This window comes from Hyla sarda, chromosome 2 (assembly GCF_029499605.1).
Source record: "Hyla sarda isolate aHylSar1 chromosome 2, aHylSar1.hap1, whole genome shotgun sequence".
NCBI lineage: Eukaryota > Metazoa > Chordata > Amphibia > Anura > Hylidae > Hyla > Hyla sarda.
The window spans coordinates 360,857,337-360,878,119 of NC_079190.1; the positions used below are offsets into that span (position 1 = coordinate 360,857,337).

Below are 20,783 nucleotides of genomic sequence, written 5' to 3' on the forward strand. Positions count from 1 at the left end.
ACAAAAAAATATTTATTGGTAAAAAAAAACTAACAAACTACCTGCACATGCGCCGGAAGAGGCTGCAGATTCGTTGCTGAGCCACGGAAGAAACAGGAAGAAAAGATTCGCCTCGGACGTCAGAAGATAGGAAGGACAGAAGCAAGAACACACCCCCCCCCGACATCCCACTTACCGAACACAACATGGCGGAGGCCGAGGTGCACAGCAAGCCACTGGAAGAAAAAGGGGCCAGCTTCCGGATCTTCACAAAAGGTAAGAAAATACATATATACATAATCACAACACACATAAAAAAAAACATACTTATACACACATAACACACAAACATAATAACAAAAAACAGTATAAACAAGGGAGAACCCCTTTAAGGGTTTAGGAAAGCTGAGTGAGAGCATGGTTGAAGCTGTTTACGTAAGTTTGTGTTTTAAATGGATTGGTGAAGAACAAATGAAAATCCACGTGGTATTAATTGAACCTATTTGATGATATTTCATTAATTTCCTAGTACCGTATATACTCGAGTATAGGCCGAGTTTTTCAGCACGATTTTTCGTGCTGAAAACACCCCCCTCGGCTTATACTCGAGTGAACTCCCCCACCCGCAGTGGTCTTCAACCTGCGGACCTCCAGAGGTTTCAAAACTACAACTCCCAGCAAGCCCGGGCAGCCATCGGCTGTCCGGGCTTGCTGGGAGTTGTAGTTTTGAAACCTCCGGAGGTCCGCAGGTTGAAGACCACTGCGGCCTTCAACATCATCCAGCCCCCTCTCACCCCCTTTAGTTCTGAGTACTCACCTCCGCTCGGCGCTGGTCCGGTCCTGCAGGGCTGTCCGGTAAGGAGGTGGTCCGGTGAGGAGGTGGTCCGGGCTGCTATCTTCACCGGGGAGGCCTCTTCTAAGCGCTTCGGGCCCGGCCTCAGAATAGTCACGTTGCCTTGACAACGACGCAGATACGTCGTTGTCTAGGCAACGGCTCTATTCCGGGCCGGAAGCGCGGAGAAGAGGCGCCCCCGGTGAAGATAGCAGCCCGGACCACCTCCTCACCGGACCACCTCCTTACCGGACAGCCCTGCAGGACCGGACCAGCGCCGAGCGGAGGTGAGTACTCAGAACTAAAGGGGGTGAGAGGGGGCTGGATGATGTTGAAGGCCGCAGTGGTCTTCAACCTGCGGACCTCCGGAGGTTTCAAAACTACAACTCCCAGCAAGCCCGGACAGCCGATGGCTGCCCGGGCTTGCTGGGAGTTGTAGTTTTGAAACCTCTGGAGGTCCGCATGTTGAAGGCCGCAGTGGTCTTCAACCTGCGGACCTCCGGAGGTTTCAAAACTACAACTCCCAGCAAGCCCGGACAGCCGATGGCTGCCCGGGCTTGCTGGGAGTTGTAGTTTTGAAACCTCTGGAGGTCCGCATGTTGAAGGCCGCAGTGGTCTTCAACCTGCGGACCTCCGGAGGTTTCAAAACTACAACTCCCAGCAAGCCCGGACAGCCGATGGCTGCCCGGGCTTGCTGGGAGTTGTAGTTTTGAAACCTCTGGAGGTCCGCAGGTTGAAGACCACTGAGGGCGAATGATGAGAAGAGGATGATGAAGGGGGGGGGGGGGTGTGGGGATGATGAAGGGGGGTGGGGATGATGAAGGGGGGGGGGGGTGTGGGATGATTACAAGGGGATGATGAAGGGGGGATGTGTGGGATGATAAGGGGATGTGTGGGATGATGACAAGGGGATGATGAAGGGGGGATGTGTGGGATGATGACAAGGGGATGATGAAGGGGGGATGTGTGGGATAAGGGGATGTGTGGGATGATGACAAGGGGATGATGAAGGGGGGATGTGTGGGATAAGGGGATGTGTGGGATGATGACAAGGGGATGATGAAGGGGGGATGTGTGGGATGATGACAAGGGGATGATGAAGGGGGGATGTGTGGGATGATAAGGGGATGTGTGGGATGATGACAAGGGGATGATGAAGGGGGGATGTGTGGGATGATGACAAGGGGATGATGAAGGGGGGATGTGTGGGATGATAAGGGGATGTGTGGGATGATGACAAGGGGATGATGAAGGGGGGATGTGTGGGATGATGACAAGGGGATGATGAGGATGTTAATGACGGGTCTGGATGATGACAGGGGGGGATGAGGTATTTCCCACCCTAGGCTTATACTCGAGTCAATAACTTTTCCTGGGATTTTGGGTTGAAATTAGGGGTCTCGGCTTATACTCGGGTCGGCTTATACTCGAGTATATACGGTAAGTTTTGTTTCCACAGTTGCGCAGGATGGATGCCAAAAAAGAAGTGTATCAGGAAATGCAATTAATTGTCTGGTTATATTATAGGATATAGGAGTAACAAGAGAAGAAGTTTTTTATTCTTCTCTAAGAAAAATAAAATAAAAGATATATAAAAAAGTATTACCTAAGCATTTAAAATCAGCTAATGGTTTATTGGATTATAAACAATGCACACTGAAGGAGATTGTTTTCCAATTTTTGAAAGAGCTCTGTATATTTTTGATTCTTTTACATTTTTGGTGAGAATGTGTGTTGGGCCCTGTGTGTTGTACGTTGAGTATTTGTACGTCAGTATTGTTAAATGTACTTGTGTGTTGATGTCCTCATGTAAAGTGACACAGGAATCCAGTCAGTTGCTAGACATTCAAGGGTTATTGATAACTGAGCAAAGCTGAGTGAAAACAAAAAGCCAGACCAGTGATGTAGAGGAGTGGGAGGAGAAAGGTGGGGCTTATCGGGAGAATGACTTGAAGGAAATATATATCTACTGTGTGAAATTGAGTATGTCCATAATACATGTATACCCAATGGGATATACCTATACATTCTACATTGCATTTATTTAAATAACATCAATTTTGAGTGGATAACTTTATAATGATAATTTAGTGTAACATGAATATGCTGAAAATGACCGTTCTTTGGTAGCTTTGCTACTCTCCGATTATGGTTAATTGTCTTGAACTTATGAAGTAAAAAATTCAAGAGTCATGATAGGATATCAAAGAATCCATGGTTGATGCTGAGTTGTAAATGTAAACTCCCTCCAAGTGATGCAAAGATGTAATACACCAGACAGGATCTATAGTGACCACACACAGAATGAACTTCTACTTCGATCTGAGCTGTTGGTTCAGAAAGTAGAGTTGAAGATATTCACTGAGATGCGTAAGATATCTGAAGGTAAGACATAATGGGTACGGGTACACTTTTATTATCGCCCACAAGTATGGGCCTATTGGAGTAAAATGAAAACTAATCAAATGTAGAATCTGTAGTCTTCTAATTCAAGTGTTCAAAGTCCTAGAGCTATCAGAGAAGGTGGCCATCATAAAGATCAGACCCACATGAAGGAAACAACCTCAGAAGCCAAGGGGACTGGATGGTGGAGAAGGCTGCCAAGGCTGCAGTGCTCCTGTCCTCCAACAATTATGGTACAGAGTATACAGGTGGATGGGGAGTGTGGATCTGTCTGGTTGGGTCTCTTGTAGGAACCAGCAATGCATGCTGAGAGAGACCAATGGAAGAAGAAAGAGGTGATACAGGGCAAAGACTGCATATGTAGAGTTGGTAAGAAGCTGTGTGTGCCATCAGTCTTGTACCCCATGGTAACATATATGGCCCCATACACTATGTGTGTAGTAATGTCTGTATATTGGGTGACCTCAGGATTCAACAATGCAGAAAGAATGTTTGTATACACTTCATTATTTGCATCTGTTATGACCTAGGTAAACCATTAAAGGTACCTGACCAACTCACTCCATGATCATTGTACCTGTTTCAGAGACTATGAGAAGACTTCATCTAACTGCCTAAGGTGGACCAATATAAGTATGTCCTTGTCTGACTGTACTGATTACCTACCCAAAGATATAATAAATAATATAACTAGGAACCTTTTATAAAGATGTGCCTAGTTCAGATTCTGTTATTGTTACCCATTTCCTTAAACCCATGATTGTGTGTCAGGAAACAAGTGAGGAAAGAGATGTCTAGATATGATGATCCTGTATAGATGTATCTAAGATATATATTCTCTGATAACTGTTAAATCTATGTCTTAACATAACAATGGTTGTTCCAGAGGAAAAGATAATCACAACGGATTTTTAGGATGTGACATTGTATGAGGAGCATCAGTGGGTGAACATTGTTGTCCTGTACAAATAGCAGGGTGAAATAAGCATCTTAGTGGGTGATAATGTTATAAGGAAAAGGAATACTTTGTGTAAAAATATAGAAATGATAGGCCTAGCCTGTGGGATGAGTAAATGTTTACTACTGTAAGGTATGGGATACTTGGGGATATGAAACTCAGAACCCGATGAGATGGACTGGAGAATGCACATTAGCCAAGGTTCTTATGCCCATACACATATTCACTACCGTACCTACAGAGGAACCCAAACCACTCTCCAGAAGTAAACGTTCAGCCCCTGCTGGGAGCCTTGATCCCCATGTGTATATTGATGCTATAGGAGTCCCAGGGGGGGGGGGTCTTAGATGAATTTAAAGCTAGAGATCAAGTAAAAGCCGGATTTGAATCTATAATACCCCAGATTTACATAAACAATCCAATGTAGATTGATGTAAAATGGTATGGCATTAGATATGGTGTTAGCAGAAAAAGGGGGGGGGTATGTAAAATGTTTGGAGAGACCTGTTGCACATATATCCCAGCCAATACAGGGCCCAATGGTAAAATAACCATAGCCATAAAGAAGTTAGAAGACCTATCAGTGTAACTTAAAAATAATTCTGGAATCTCAGACCCTTGAGACGAATACTTTGATTGGATGGGAGGGTGGAAAAAGACTTTGGCCAAAATAGGAATAACCATACTTATAATCCTTATAATCTTTACTTTTGTTGTGTGTTGTGTTTTACCTTGCTTAAAGAAAATGTGTGAAAAGACTGTCGAAAATGCCACGTCAGTGAAGACCAATTTGGACTTTGAGACTACTTACGAAGCCTATACCCCATTACAAAGCTTCAATGCCATCTATGAAACCAGTGAACCATAGAGACAGCATCTGACTCCATATATGTAAAGTCTGAGGCTAAGGGGGTTCATGGACCAGCCATGGGTCATCTAAAGTACAGTGAAGCGCTTTTGAGAAAACACATTGGGGCAGATGAGTAAGGATGACAGAAATTAGGGAAAGGTAAAATAGTGGGGGATTGTAGTGATTGGATGTATATGTATATATATATACATATATATATATATATATATATATATATATATGCATTATAAAAGGACTATTTGACAAAGCCCATACCCCATGCTACTCTGCTCTTTGCTCTCCCTCCTCCCATCATGTTTTTCCCAAAAAATCTAACAGTGAGAGGCATAACTTATATGGTATGCCAAAGCTGTACTCACCTCCCTAGTGAGGGTGGGAATTTATGCTAATTGCAGAGGTTATATAAGCTGGATGAATGCCAATAAACTTTACAAGCATGTTAACACTGACAATGTGTGTCTGTGTGTGATTTACTCTTGTGCATGCACATTAATCTGATAAAGAAAATAACGAATTTGGACGGGGGTTAGATATTTACTAGGTCACTGATAAAATTCATATCAGCTCAAGCCTGGATCTCAGGCTTGGAGCAATCAAACGCCGATCGGACAGCGTGGAGCACGATAAGGCAACTCCTGCTGTCCTCTCAGCTTTTCGGTGATGTCCGGTATTAGTCGCAGGTCCTGGTTGCCGATAGCAACCAGGACTCAGCTTCTGAGCGCGCTTCACATTACGCGAGCCAGCCACGGACATAAATATACGTATGCGGTCGTTAAGAGGTGAAAGGAGAAATGCGGGGGAAAGCTTAACATCAAACAAACCAAAAACTTTAACTAACCTTCTACGTTCCCCTGTTGCGCCGATGTTGGCATCCTGTTCCTCCGGTGCTGCTAAAGTCCCTGCTTCTTAGGCTCGGAATGTCACACTGCGGTCAGCATGTCGCCGGCCGGAGAGATGTCCCGCCTCGGCTGGTGATAGGCTGAGCGCACCTTCTCCCTGCTGCCCAGGCTCCTTACATGACAATGTGCTCAGCCTATCACCGGCCAAGGCAGGACATTGCTGTTGCCGATGATACGCTGGCAGCAGTGTGATGTTCCATGCCTAAGAAGCAGGGAGCCAAGCAGCGCCGGAGGAACAAGATGCCAATATCGGAGGAACGGGATGCCGATATCGGAGCAACGGGGAACGTAGGAAGATGAGTTAAAGTTAGTTTTTGGTTTTTTTGCAGTCCAGGCACAGGAGATGTTAAAAGTTTTCCACCACATTTCTCCTTTAATTTGAGGCGGAATTCGGCAAGCGGAAATTCTGCTGTGTGAATAGACCCTTAGGCTAAGTTTCCACTTGCTTTTTTTTCTGGCCCATAAAAATACCAGAAAAAATGCCACAGCATTTTACTGCATTTGCCTTTTTTCCAGGGATTTTTGCCTTTGAGTGGAAATTGCATTTTTGGCCCCTTTGGCGTTTTTTTCAAAATTTGTTGGGTACCAAAAATAAATAAATAAATAAGGATGCAGTAGAGATGGAATTTTTTTTATTTTTGTAACCAATTTTTTTTTATTATGAGGGACCAATTTATGTGGGCAGGAAGGGACCTAAAAAAGTAGCCGGAAATATAAAAAATGTAGAAAGGGGCCATTTCATATTAAAAATAATATATTTTTTATAATTAATTTTGTTAAACTTTTTATTAGTAATGTTTTTTAATGCTGTGTTTAATAAAGTGTGTGTATGTTTTTAACTTTTTTAACTTTTTTTCTTTACTTTTTTACATTTTTTCGGTAGTACTACTACTCACAGCATGGATAAAACTGTACTAATAGACAGATCGGCCTGGGTGTCACTTCTGACACCCGTTGCGATCCTCCTATATAATCTAAAGAAGTGGGTGGCACTGTATTCTCTGTGATGTGAAGTTATCTTCACATCACAGATTCATATTTAATGCAGAGAGATGTGATTGCCCTGATGGTTACAGCCAATCACAACACTTAGAGGAATATACGAACTTCACATCAAAGACTACAGTGCCGGGCAGGGGACCAGAGAAGTGCGGCCGCCCGCCCGCTTATACAGGACGATTACAGCGGGTGTCAAGAATGCCAACCGATGTGATCTGTCCTTAACTGCAGGTACTACTGCTCCCAACTTGGAGAACACTCTGCTCCATGTTGGGAGCTGTAGTACCTGCATTAATAGACAGATCGCAACAGGTGTCACTTTTGACACCTGTTGCGATCTGTGTGCTCCATGTTGGGAGCAGTAGCGCTTGCTTTTAAGGACAGATCACAGTGGATACAAGATATATATATATATATATATATATATATATATATATATATATATAGCACTATACTGTATATATACAGGAAACATGGTGGATACATACAGGAGACATGGCGGATACATATAGGAGACATGGCTATAGGCTGGGGTCAAGTCCTAGGGAAAAAAGTGCAGGAACTCACCCAAGATTTCCACTCAATGGCTGGTCCTGCAGAACTTCTGCTAATAGGAATGGTGTTCCTGCTGTGGAAAAAGTGCAGGAACTCAGTTCCCACACATTCCTGCTGGACTTGAGCCCTGGCTATAGGCTACAGAAGTGGGCAGCCAGACGCTCTTCTCTGGTCCCCTGCCCGACACTGTAGTCTTTGATGTCAAGTTATCTTCACATTACAGATTTGTATATGCCACTGACAGTTGTGATTGGCTGGAACTATCCAGCCAATCACAGCTCTCTGCGGGAAATATGAAACTGTGATGTAAAGATAACTGCACATTACAGTGTACAGTGCAGGGGAGCAGAGAAGCGGCCATGCCGCCCACTTATATGGATTAAATAGGAGGATCGCAACAGGTGTCAGAAGTGACACCCGGGGTGATCTGTATATTAGTACCGGTACTACTACTCCCAGCATGGAACAGTCTGTTCCATGCTGGGAGTAGTAGTATTCCCTAAAAAATAAAAAATAAAAAGGGAAAAGTTACAAACACACACACACGTTATTAAACACGTTATTAAAATACATTACTAATAAAAAGTTTAACAAAATAAATTATAAAAAATATATTATTTTCCCTTATTGCCCTTGCCTCACTCACATGCTACCGATGTCTGGCTTCGCCTGGGTGTTGTGGGAGTCCGGACCTTTGCCGTCTGCTGTGGTGAGTACCCTGTCTTGGAACTATCTTCCTGGCTTTCTTACCCTCTAATTATACTTCCCCTTCTCTTTCCCTCCATCTCTCTCTTTCTTCTCTAGTGTCCCTCCCTACCCCCGCCTTGCCCCGTTTCACCTTTCTTCCCACCCTGGCCTCTCATTCTCACTCTTAGTTGCTTATAAGCTGATATCTGATTTGTTCTTTGTTATTGGTTATCAGAGGACGCACCAAAACCGCGACTGCGGATAGTTGTACTGCTATTTCCCTTATGGACGTCCTCCTTTTATTATACTGTTGGTATTCTATTTTGATTGCCTACGGACACACACTTGTTTCCCTCTCACTGCATACAAGAGCTGCTCCGCGAGACTTCTGAGTCTTTTGTCTGCTGACAATACCTGCTGTCCCTACCGACCTATTCATGTAGCATTATTGTCCCAGATGTCACCATATGTTCTGTCCAACATTATCGGTTTATAGGAAATAAAGGAAAAAAACAGGGAACGCGCCCCTAGTGAAGTACAGTAGAGCAATATAATAATAAAAAACGGTGTGAATATCACTCACCATGTGATGTTGCGCTCAGAGCACAACACCTTTTCTCGCATGTAAAAGGAGTCTTTGGATCCTGCAGCTAGCAATCCCTCCAAACACTCACTGGAGTCATCGGTAGTAGTAGTGCAAATGGGTAAAAAAAAGGGGGAATTTTTCATCCAGCGCTGGATCCAGACGGTTGTAAAGAGACAAGGCTCGGTTCGTCCTCAGTGCGGCCGCACTGAGGACGAACCGAGCCTTGTCTCTTTACAACCGTCTGGATCCAGTGCTGCAAGAAAAATTCCCCCTTTTTTTACCCATTTGCACAATATTATTGGTTTGGAAACTGAATGTGTCCCATTGTCTTAGGCTGAGTTCACACCATGTTTTTGCAATACAGTTTTTTTCCAGGTTTTTGATAAAAAAAACGGATTCCTCAAAACCTGACTATACTGTATAAAAGCGTGTGTACGAAGTTTTATCTGTATACGGTTGAATACCGTATACGGCTTGAAAAGTGATGTCCGGTTGCATCCGTTTTTTAAGAAAAAAAAACGCATACGTTTTGAACTTTTCACTCTATTATGAATAAAGTTTCACTTGTTTGATTGAAATTCCAAGAAAAAAAAACTGTGCAAAGTCAAAACCGTATGGTAAAAACTGGATGGAACTGTACACACATACAGTTCTGTGCGGTTCCCATTGACTCCCATGTTAAAAAAAACGTATACGGGTCTATACGGTTTTTCACCTGGACCAAAAACCGTGGTAGGCCATGGTTTTCTGTCCAGAAAAAAAAGTTAAAAACCGTGTGGTGTGAAAAACGGAGACAACCGTATGCAATATGATGCATACGGTTTTGAATGGAAAGTCTATGGGCACGGTTTTCTGTACAGTTGCATACATTTTTTTTTAAAAACCGTATCCAAAAACTGTATAGAAAATCGTGGTGTGAACCCACCCTTACTGTTTATGCGCAACCCGCTTGTGCTTTATTCAATTACTTGTATTTGCTTGTTTTTCTTTTATCTTGCAAAAATAAAAAATTTATAAAAAAAAAAAATATATATATATATATATATATATATATATATATATATATAAAAGGGGTCAGTACTTTCCTCAGGGAGAGGATACCTCTTCAGGTGTAACGGAGATTCAGGTTAGGCCATTTAGCACTCCGCAGGCATTCTGGGTAGGGGAATATGCAAAGCAGCTCATTACACAACCTTTTCAGGTAGTGTTCCCTGGTATCAGCTTAGCTCCTGTTAAGGAATATAAAAAGCTGAACGGGATATATGCCAAGCCAGACTACTCCCCAAAAGGGAAGTTTCGACCCATCTGCAGACAGCTGTTTCGGAGTTTTTACCCCTCGTCAGTACAGAGCAGGGTGATCACCCTGCTATGTACTGACGAGGGGCAAAAACCCCGAAACAGCTGTCTGCAGATGGGTCGAAACTTCCCTTTTGGGGAGTAGTCTGGCTTGGCATATATCCCGTTCAGCTTTTTATATTCCTTAACAGGAGCTAAGCTGATACCAGGGAACACTACCTGAAAAGGTTGTGTAATGAGCTGCTTTGCATATTCCCCTATATATATATATATATATATATATATATATATATATATATATATATATATATATTATTTTTACAATTAAATGGCCCCTTTCTACATTTTTATTATTGTCGGCTACATTTTTAGGTCCCTGCCTACCCACATATATTGGTCCCGGTTTAAAAATTAATAAAAATTTTGTTATAAAAAATATAAATTTCATTAAATGGTAGCTCTCATTAAAACTAATTTTTGCTATTGCGCTCCTTATGGTAAATAAAAGCATATTTCTAATAAACTTTGTTTTAAAAAATTTTTTGTTTTCTATGTTTTATTTGTGCTTAAAAAAAGCTCAAGACCACATTTTCCCCCATATCATACACAGACTTTGGACCGCAACCCAAACACAGGAAGTGCAGCCTGGAGTGCTGAGAGAAGTGTGTCCAACCAACAGCATACAGCAGTTAAGTGTAAAAGGAGCTATGCTTGGATGAGGCTGGACACCCCCCCCCCCCCCCCCCCCCCTCAGCACTCCAGGCTGCACTTCCTGTGTTTGGGCTTCAATCCAAAGTCTGTGTATGAGATGGGGGAAAATGTGCTGGGGGAAAATCACTATTTTTCTCTCACACAGTTGGACAAATCTGGGCCTATAAGGCTAGGTTCAGACTACGGAATTTCCGACAGAAATTCAGTCGTAAAATTTCCGTCAGAAATTCCGCTTGCTAAAATGTCTAGTGTAGTGAATGGTTTTCCGTTCACAAATTCACACTTCGGAATTTGTGAAGCGGAAAATCCGCTTAGTAAATCCGCTTAGAAATTTCTGCCTGAAGAAAGGTGGTGCTCTTTCTTCAGGCGGAATTCCTCGCGGAACACATTGCAGTCTATGGGAGACTGCAGTGTCCACGCGGTCCTAGCGCCGACTTATTCAGTCGGCGCAGGTGGAACTCAGAATCTCCGGGCAGAAATTTTCTGCCCGGAGATTCCGTAGTCTGAACCTAGCTTAAGAGCTGCAGAAACAGCAGAACACTGAGAAAGAATGGAGGGGTGGGGGTGGATGCCAGATTAGCTACATATCCCCTGTCCTGTGGATAGGGAATAACCAGTGATGGAACTTCCAATGTAGTGGCTGCTTTGGGGCCCTGGCCACCAACCAGGATCTGTAATGTCCTGGTCAGGGCCAGAATTGGTCGCATCCCCCTGTATTAGTGGTACTTTCCACTGTATGCACAGCTAAAAGTTTTGACAGCACAAGAGCCATTGGCTCCTAGCCTTGCCCCTCATTACCGTAGACCACAAATAGCTTTAAATCTGCAGACTACAGGAGGCCAAGAGTGATCATGACCTCTGCCCTTGGTTCAGGCACCAGTTTGGGGCCTACTCCTCCATAACACCAGTTTTCTGGCATGTTGCTGTCCTGTATTAATTAGCGCTCAGCTGAGCAGGTTTTTATTTTGTCTAATTTGCATATGGTTGCCAAAGTTTTTTTTTTATTTTGGATGAGGACTAAAGCTGGCTGAGGCCAGTTTAAAATTACCATTGCTGTGATTGGGCTGCAAGTTGTGGTGTGTCAACCATCTCAGATGCTGAAGATAGTGATCCCCGTGAGTGTTGGAAACAATACGATAATATTCCTTAACTCCTCCAGTATATTTTAAAGGAGAAGAAGTGTACATAGTTGTATATTAGAGGAGCAAATGTTTATGCCATAATATCAGGAAGTATTTCTTTACTGAGAGAGTAGTGGATGCCTTTCATAGAACAAAGGCAACTGCTCCCACCTCCACTTACTGAACCTGTGCAGGGACTTGATCAGCAACATCTCCAATAACACATGGCTATCCAAAGCCAGAGAATGTTCAGCACCAGGACTGCAGTAAAAACAGGTTACTTTATTAGGTCATATTCAGACAGAACACATCTTGCCCTCATGTCATGTCATGGCATGACTAAGGACCCGTTATAGGTCCGAAATGCATTGGCGAGAACCAAATGGTTCTTATCTGCCGACACATTCTATGTTTCTAGGTCTCACCAGACTTGGGTTCCTTCAGGTGACAGTTCCCACTGTCTGGCCTAGCCTGTGTCTCACACTGGGAGCCCTTTTCTTAGAGACCAAGCCTTCTCCACACAGAAGCACCTCAGGGGCTTCTAACAAGCCTAACCAACGCCTAGCAGGAGGGGAATGTAGCTGGAGTGGAAGCTGCTTTTCCCAAATACCACATCCAACTTCAGTATTTGGGCTTTAGACTTAAAAGGGGTAGTCCGCCCCTAGACATCTTTTCCCGTATCCAAAGTCTCCGCCCTACATCGTCAGTCATCCGGCACGGAGCGAAGTACACTGCGTGCACAGGATGTCTGGGGTCCCCAGCGGCAGGACCCCCGCAATCAGACATTGTATCCTTTTGGATAAGGGAATAAGATGTCTAGGGGCGGAGTACACCTTTAACCTCTTCAGGACACAGGGCGTATGGATACGCCCTGCATTACGAGTCCTTAAGGACACAGGGCGTATCCATACGCCCGTGGGAAATCCGGTCCCCACCACTAGCCGGTTGGGGACCGGAGCCGGATGCCTGCTGAAATCATTCAGCAGGCACCCCGGCACATCACCCAGGGGGGTCCTGAGACCCCCCCATGTCGGCGATCGGAGAAAATCGCATGTCAATTCAGACATGCAATTTTCTCCAATTCCGGGCTGATCAGGTCTCTAGTGACCCGATCACCAGGAAAATAGGGCTGATCGGAGTTGTCAGCAACAGCCCCAATCAGCCTAAGGGATAGGAGTGAGGTCGCAGAGCTGCAATCTCCTCCTATCCCCTGCCATTAGTCAGAACGGAGTTCTGACCAATGGCAGCGCAGGACAGCCCGTTCTGCCCGCCCCTGGATGTCGAGGGGATCTGGGAAGAAGATGGAGGCCATACCTGTATACCATGCCTCGACTGCCCAGGCATGCTGGGAGTTGTAGTTCTGTAACATCTGTCCCTTCAGATTTAGCAATTTTCATGAAATTTTTGAAAATTGCTGCTCTACTTTGAAGCTCTCTAATTTTTTCAAAAAGCAAAAATATGTCCATTTTATGATGCCGACATAAAGTGTACATATTGTATTTGTGAAGAAAAATAAAATTTATTGTGAATATCCATTTTCCTTACAAGTAGAGAGCTTCAAAGTTAGAAAAATGCAAAATTTTCAAAATTTTCATGAAATTTTGGGATTTTTCACCAAAAAAGGATGCAAGTAACGCCGAAAATTTACCACCAAAATAAAGTAGAATATGTCACGAAAAAACAATCTCAGAATCAGAATATTCGGTAAAAGCATTTTCGCATTATTAAAGGGGTATTCCAGGCAAAAACTTTTTTTTATATATATCAACTGGCTCCGGAAAGTTAAACAGATTTGTAAATTACTTCTATTAAAAAATCTTAATCCTTCCAATAGTTATTAGCTTCTGAAGTTGAGTTGCTGTTTTCTGTCTAACTGCTCTCTGATGACTCACGTCCCGGGAGCTGTGCAGTTCCTATGGGGATATTCTCCCATCATACACAGCTCCCGGGACGTGACATCATCATTGAGCAGTTAGACAGAAAACTTCAGAAGCTAATAACTATTGCAAGGATTAAGAATTTTTAATAGAAGTAATTTACAAATCTGTTTAACTTTCCGGAGCCAGTTGATATATAAAAAAAAGTTTTTGCCTGGAATACCCCTTTAATTCGTAAAGTGACGGTGGTCAGAATTGCGAAAAAGGGCTCAGTCCTTAAGGTGAAAAAGGGCTTAAAGGGTTAACCTTAACAAGAAAAAAGCCATTTTTCTCTATTTAAGTGGCATATCCATGTTACTCCAGCAGGACATAATAATATAGATAATAGCCCACACAGGCTTTGTATCATACAAACTGTACATAAAAATGTGTAATACAGTATATCTATATAAAGGCACTGCTGCTTTATCACCTAGATACCACAGTCAACAGTGAACATTTACCGTAAGTGATTAACCAGTGGGGGCCTATTCAAAAGTTTGCTACAGCGCCCAGCCTTTCTTCACAGTTTTTTACCCTTACAAATGAGTTATGTATCTCTCTGTGTATTGTACAATAATCCAGAATATCTGATAATACTGGTACCCAACCATGCCGGATTACAGGAATTTTACTGCAATATTCACATACAGTATAAGGGAAGGGGATTAAAAAGAGAAGTCAACTAGTACACATTGAAAATTCTTGTTTAGGTCACTTACCTCTTTCCGCCATTAGACCCTGACACCCTGTTACCCTGTGTGGAGACAATCTGGCAATGAACCGTTCCTAGGAGCAGCATTAGGCACATTGGTCCAGCCTGCTCACTTGTGCTTGCCACGGGAACCATGAAATATAGCACTATAGCTGCCACTGTAAACATAGTAGATGAGCAAAAATGAGGTGGATATAAAATAGAAAACAGGATATTTATACAAATTCTATGTAACATCTCTAAAGATTTTGACTGAAAAAAGAAAAAAAAAGGGAGAGAAGAAAATAAAGCAAATCTAGCTCAGCCCACACGTGATAGAAACAGCCAAGAGTGTGGGATGTGCAGTAACAGCGGAAAATAGCGATGAGATACCATGAACACAACAGGAGGGAGGGATCAGACTGCTACCATTTCTGTGTTCAGGTGGAGAAGATGAGATAACAGCATCATTCTTTGCTTTTATGTCTTTAGCAATTTTTTTTCTGACATTATATAAAAAAAACTTACACAAGTGTATCAAATAATAGCTTTTATTTCTTAAAGTTTGTTTCAAGGCTTAACCGCAATGTTTTGGGCCTTACAGCTCCCAAAATAAATCCATTTTTTATACATACTTTTCAGATAACTATAACTTTCTTATTTTTTTTTTTTTTAGCAATATTGTCCTTTTATTGTGTTAATAGTAAAAATATATTTATTGCTTTGTTTTTTTTTTTGTTAATGGTAAAATGGTAAAATAATTTTTTTTGTCTTTTTCTAAGAGGATTTCCCATAAATAAAATGTTACATTCTTCTGAAAGATCATATAAAATGTTTTTCAATAGTTTATTTATTTATTTATTTATTTATTTTTAAACATGTGCCTGTGTCAAGATATTGCTATTACAAACTTGTTACAGTGCCCCCTGCTGTTCCTTTGACACTCTTGGCATTATGAATACATACCAGTGCCACATACTGTATATGCATATATAATATACACACATGCAGTATATGGCACTCATATGTATATATCTACCTATCTATGATATATATATATATATATATATATATACACACACACACAGTATATATTGATATATAAATATTACATACATATATAGATATATTGATATCGATAAACAGGCTCTCCAAACAATCAATAGATAAGATAATTTCAATATGAAATGATGTCCACCACAACAGGGGCGGACCCAGACAGCATAGGGCCCCTATGCAAAGAATGTGCATGGGGCCCCCTAACCCCCCCCCCCCCCCCATACATCAATTGTTCAGGTAGGAGATAAATATGAGATAGATAGATATGAGATAGATATGAGATAGATAGATAGATAGATAGATATGAGATAGATAGATATGAAATAGATAGATGTGAGATAGATAGATGTGAGATAGATAGATATGAGATAGATAGAAAGATATTAGATGGATAGATGATAGATAGATAGATAGATAGATAGATAGATAGATAGATAGATAGATATGAGATAGATACAGTAGATACAGTAGATAGATAGATAGATAGGACATGGATATCTTTTTACCAACCAGGGTGCCTCCAGATGTTGCAAAACTAAAAAAACTACAACTCCTGGGCCTTTGGCTGTTGAGGTATGCTGGGAGTTGTAGTTTTGCAACAGCTGGAGGCACCCTGTGGGATGGATAGATCGATAGGTAGATAGATAGTGTTTTCCAACCAGGGTGTCTCCAGCTGTTGCAAAACTACAACTCCCAGCATGCCTGGACTGTAGTTTTGCAACAGCTGGAGGCACCATGGTAGGAAAACACTGATCTATGCCCAGTCAATCTATCTATCTCAGTGTTTACCAACCAGTGTGCCTCCAGCTGTTGCAAAACTACAACTCCCAGCATGCCCGGACAGTATTTAGCTGTCCGGAAGTTGTAGTTTTGCAACAGCTGGAGGCTCCCTGGTTGGGAAACACTGCCTTAATGGATTAATGATAAATAAACAAGCAGTGTGTCCACATGTTGTGGCCCCAGTGGGGTCCCTTTCCCTCCTCCGGGGTCCACAGGTCACCTACAGGTCACATTACAAGAACAAATTTTTTGAAAAACCGCGGCAAAAATGGCGCAGTTTTACTGCGATTTAGAAAAATCACGGTAAAACCGTGCCATTTTTGCCGTGATTTTTCCCAAAAATTGTTCTTGTAATGTGACCTGTGGACACCTGAGCAGGGAAAGTGACCCCACTGGGCTGCTACCCCCCAGCCCCAGGTATACTGCTAGTGAGAAGAGAGGCAGGACAGGGGACATAACTTACCCTCACAGCCGCTGTGCTCCTGGGAGGCCTGTCAGCTCTCGGCATCCGTCCTCTTCCTATGCTGGGGGCGGAGCCATGAATCAGATACCTTCATCCCTGCGCTACTGCCTGTCTCCCTAATAATACCGAAGCAGGAGCAGCGCAGGGATTGTAAAAAATAAAATAGCGCTTGTCTGAGTGGGGATCGGGACAACTGTCCTGGATCCTCACCAGCTGCACCTCTCTCTCAAGGGGGCCCTTGGCCAGTGCCTGAGGGCCCATGTGTAGTGGCGGGCCCCTGTGCAGCTGAACATGCTGCACATGTGATTTGTCCGCCCCTGCACCACAAATATTAGCTTTTTTTTTTTTTTTTTTTTTTTTTGTGATCCTATCACAAATTGTTGTGGAATATCCTGTCTCTATTGGTCTATTGGTATTAGATTGACTGTAGATTAAACCAAAATTGCCAGAAACTGAGTAACTAAGTAAATTGACTAGAAAGTAGCAATTATTTAACCCCTTAAGGACCAGGCCATTTTACACCTCAGGACCAGAGCGTTTTTTGCACATCTGACCACTGTCACTTTAAACATTAATAACTCTGGAATGCTTTTAGTTATCATTCTGATTCCGAGATTGTTTTTTCGTGACATATTCTACTTTAACATAGCGGTAAAATTTTGTGGTAACTTGCATCCTTTCTTGGTGAAAAATCCCAAAATTTGATGAAAAATTTGAAAAATTTGCATTTTTCTAACTTTGAAGCTTTCTGCTTGTAAGGAAAATGGATATTCCAAATAAAAAAAATTTTGATTCACATATACAATATGTCTACTTTATGTTTGCATCATAAAATTGACGTGCTTTTACTTTTGGAAGACACCAGAGGGCTTCAAAGTTCAGCAGCAATTTTCCAATTTTTCACAAAATTTTCAAACTCACTATTTTTCAGGGACCAGTTCAGGTTTGAAGTGGATTTGAAGGGTCTTCATATTAGAAATACCCCACAAATGACCCCATTATAAAAACTGCACCCCCCAAAGTATTCAAAATGACATTCAGTCAGCGTTTTAACCCTTTAGGTGTTTCACAGGAATAGCAACAAAGTGAAGAAGAAAATTCACAATCTTCATTTTTTACACTCGCATGTTCTTGTAGACCCAATTTTTTTATTTTTACAAGGGGTAAAAGGAGAAAATGTATACTTGTATTTGTAGCCCAATTTCTCTCGAGTAAGCACATACCTCATAAGTCTATGTAAATTGTTCGGCGGGCGCAGTAGAGGGCTCAGAAGGGAAGGAGCGACAAGGGGATTTTGGAGAGTACGTTTTTCTGAAATGGTTTTTGGGGGGCATGTTGCATTTAGGAAGCCCCTATGGTGCCAGAACAGCAAAAAACCCTCACATGGCATACCATTTTGGAAACTAGACCCCTTGAGGAACGTAACAAGAAATTAAGTGAGCCTTAATACCCCACAGGTGTTTCACGACTTTTGCATATGTAAAAAAAAAATTTTTTTTTTCACTAAAATGTGTGTTTCCCCCCAAATTTCACATTTTTGCAAGGGTTAATAGCAGAAAAGACCCCCCAAAATTTGTAACCCCATCTCTTCTGAGTATGGAAATACCCCATGTGTGGACGTCAAGTGCTCTGCTGGCGCACTACAATGCTCAGAAGAGAAGGAGCGCCGTTGAGCTTTTGGGAAAAAAAATTGTTTGGAATGGAAGTCAGGGGCCATCTGCGTTTACAAAGCCCCCCGTGGTGCCAGAACAGTGGAACCCCCCACATGTGACCCTATTTTGGAAACTACACCCCTCACAGAATTTAATAAGGGGTGCAGTGAGTATTTACACCCCACTGGCGTTTGACAGATCTTTGGAACAGTGGGCTGTGCAAATGAAAAATTAAATTTTTCATTTTCACGGACCACTGTTCCAAAAATCTGTCAAACACCTGTGGGGCGTAAATGCTCACTGTACCCCTTATTACATTCCGTGAGGGGTGTAGTTTCCAAAATGGGGTCACATGTGGGTATTTTTTTGGGGGGGTTTATGTCAGAACCGCTGTAAAATCAGCCACCCCTGTGCAAATCACCAATTTAGACCTCAAATGTACATGGTGCGCTCTCACTCCTGAGCCTTATTGTGCGCCCACAGAGCATTTTACGCCCACATATGGGGTATTTCCGTACTCAGGAGAAATTGTGTTACAAATTTTGGGTGTCTTTTTTTTCCTTTTAACGCTTGTGAAAATAAAAAGTAAAGGGCAACACCAGCATGTTAGTGTAAATTTTTTTTATTTTTTTACACTAACAAGCTGGTGTAGCCCCAACTTTTCCTTTTCCTAAGGGGTAAAAGGAGAAAAAGCCCCCCAAAATTAGTAGTGCAATTTCTCCCGAGTACAGAGATACCCCATATGTGGCCCTAAACTGTTGCCTTGAAATACGACAGGGCTCCAAAGTGAGAGAGCGCCATGCGCATTTGAGGACTAAATTAGGGATTGCACAGGGGTGGACATAGGGGTATTATACGCCAGTGATTCCCAAACAGGGTGCCTCCAGCTGTTGCTAAATTCCCAGCATGCCTGGACAGTCAGTGGCTGTCCGGAAATGCTGGGAGTTGTTGTTTTGCAACAGCTGGAGGCTCCATTTTGGAAACACTGCCATACAATACGTTTTTCATTTTTATTGGGGGGACAGTGTAAGGGGGTGTATATGTAGTGTTTTACTCTTTATTAGGTGTTAGTGTAGTGTTTTTAGGGTACATTCGCACTGGCGGGTTACGGTGAGTTTCTCGCTAGAAGTTTGAGATACGGCGAAAAATTTGCCGCAGCCCAAACTTGGAGCAGGAAACTTACTGTAAGCCTGCCCGTGTGAATGTACCCTGTACATTCACATGGGGGTGGGGGGGGGGGGGGCAAACCTCCAGCTGTTCCAAAACTACAACTCCCAGCATGTACTGACAGACCGTGCATGCTGGGAGTTGTACTTTTGCAACAGCTGGAGGCACACTGGTTGGAAAACCTTCAGTTAGGTTCTGTTACCTAACTCAGTATTTTCTAACCAGTGTGCCTCCAGCTGTTGCAAAACTACAACTCCCAGCATGTACTGATCGCCGAAGGGCATGCTGGGAGATGTAGTTATGCAATAGCTGGAGGTACGCAACTACAACTCCCAGCATGCCGAGACAGCTGATTGCTGTTTGGACATGCTGGGATTTGCAGTTTTGCATCTTTTGGGCTACAGTTTTAGAGACCACTGCAAAGTGATCTCCAAACTGTGGACCTCCAGCTGTTGCAAAACTACAATTCCCAGCATGCCCTGACAGCAAAAAGTTGTTTGAGCATGCTAGGAGTTGTAGTTTTGCAAGATCTGGAGGGCTACAGTTTAGGGACCACTATATAGTGGTCTCAAACTGTAGCCCTCCAGCTGTTGCAAAACTACATATTCCAGCATGCCCAAACAGCAGTCTGGGCATGCTGGGAGTTGTAGTTTTGCAACATCTGGAGGGCTACAGTTAGAGACCACTGTATAATGGTCTCAAACTGTACCCTCCAGATGTTGCTAGGCAACTCACCGGCTTCCGTCGGATCCAGCCGCACGTCATCGCCGCCCGCCGATCTCCGTCGCCTGCAGCCTCCGACGCCCGCCCGGATCGGTAAGTGGATCTTCGGCGCCGGTCCCCGTCGTTTCCCCGTCCTGCCCCGCCTATTGTGGGAGGGCAGGACGGGGAAAACGAAAGTAAACCCCCCCGCCCCCGATCTGCTATTGGTGGTCGCGTCTAGACCACCAATAGCAGGGATAGGAGGGGTGGCACCCGTGCCACCTCACTCCTATCGCTTCAGGGGGATCGTGGGTGTCTTAGACACCCGCGATCCCCCTTACATTGCGGGTCACCGGGTCACTATAGACCCGTAATGACCCGGAATCGCGCAAATCGCAAGTGTGAATTCACTTGCGATTTGCCGCGATCGCCGACATGGGGGGGTCTGATGAC

At 43.1% G+C, this 20,783-nt stretch overlaps 1 protein-coding gene across 13 annotated transcripts in view; it reads right to left on the reverse strand.

Annotated features, from left to right (window-relative positions):
• The window catches only part of PHTF1 (putative homeodomain transcription factor 1), a 250,128-nt gene that overhangs the window by 128,440 nt on the left and 100,905 nt on the right, over positions 1 to 20,783 (reverse strand). For all 13 annotated transcript variants that reach the window (XM_056558326.1, XM_056558332.1, XM_056558329.1 and 10 more), the window contains one exon: positions 14,536 to 14,686. In XM_056558326.1, the coding sequence (XP_056414301.1) occupies positions 14,536 to 14,686 (151 nt within the window). The remainder of the gene's footprint in view (positions 1 to 14,535; positions 14,687 to 20,783) is intronic.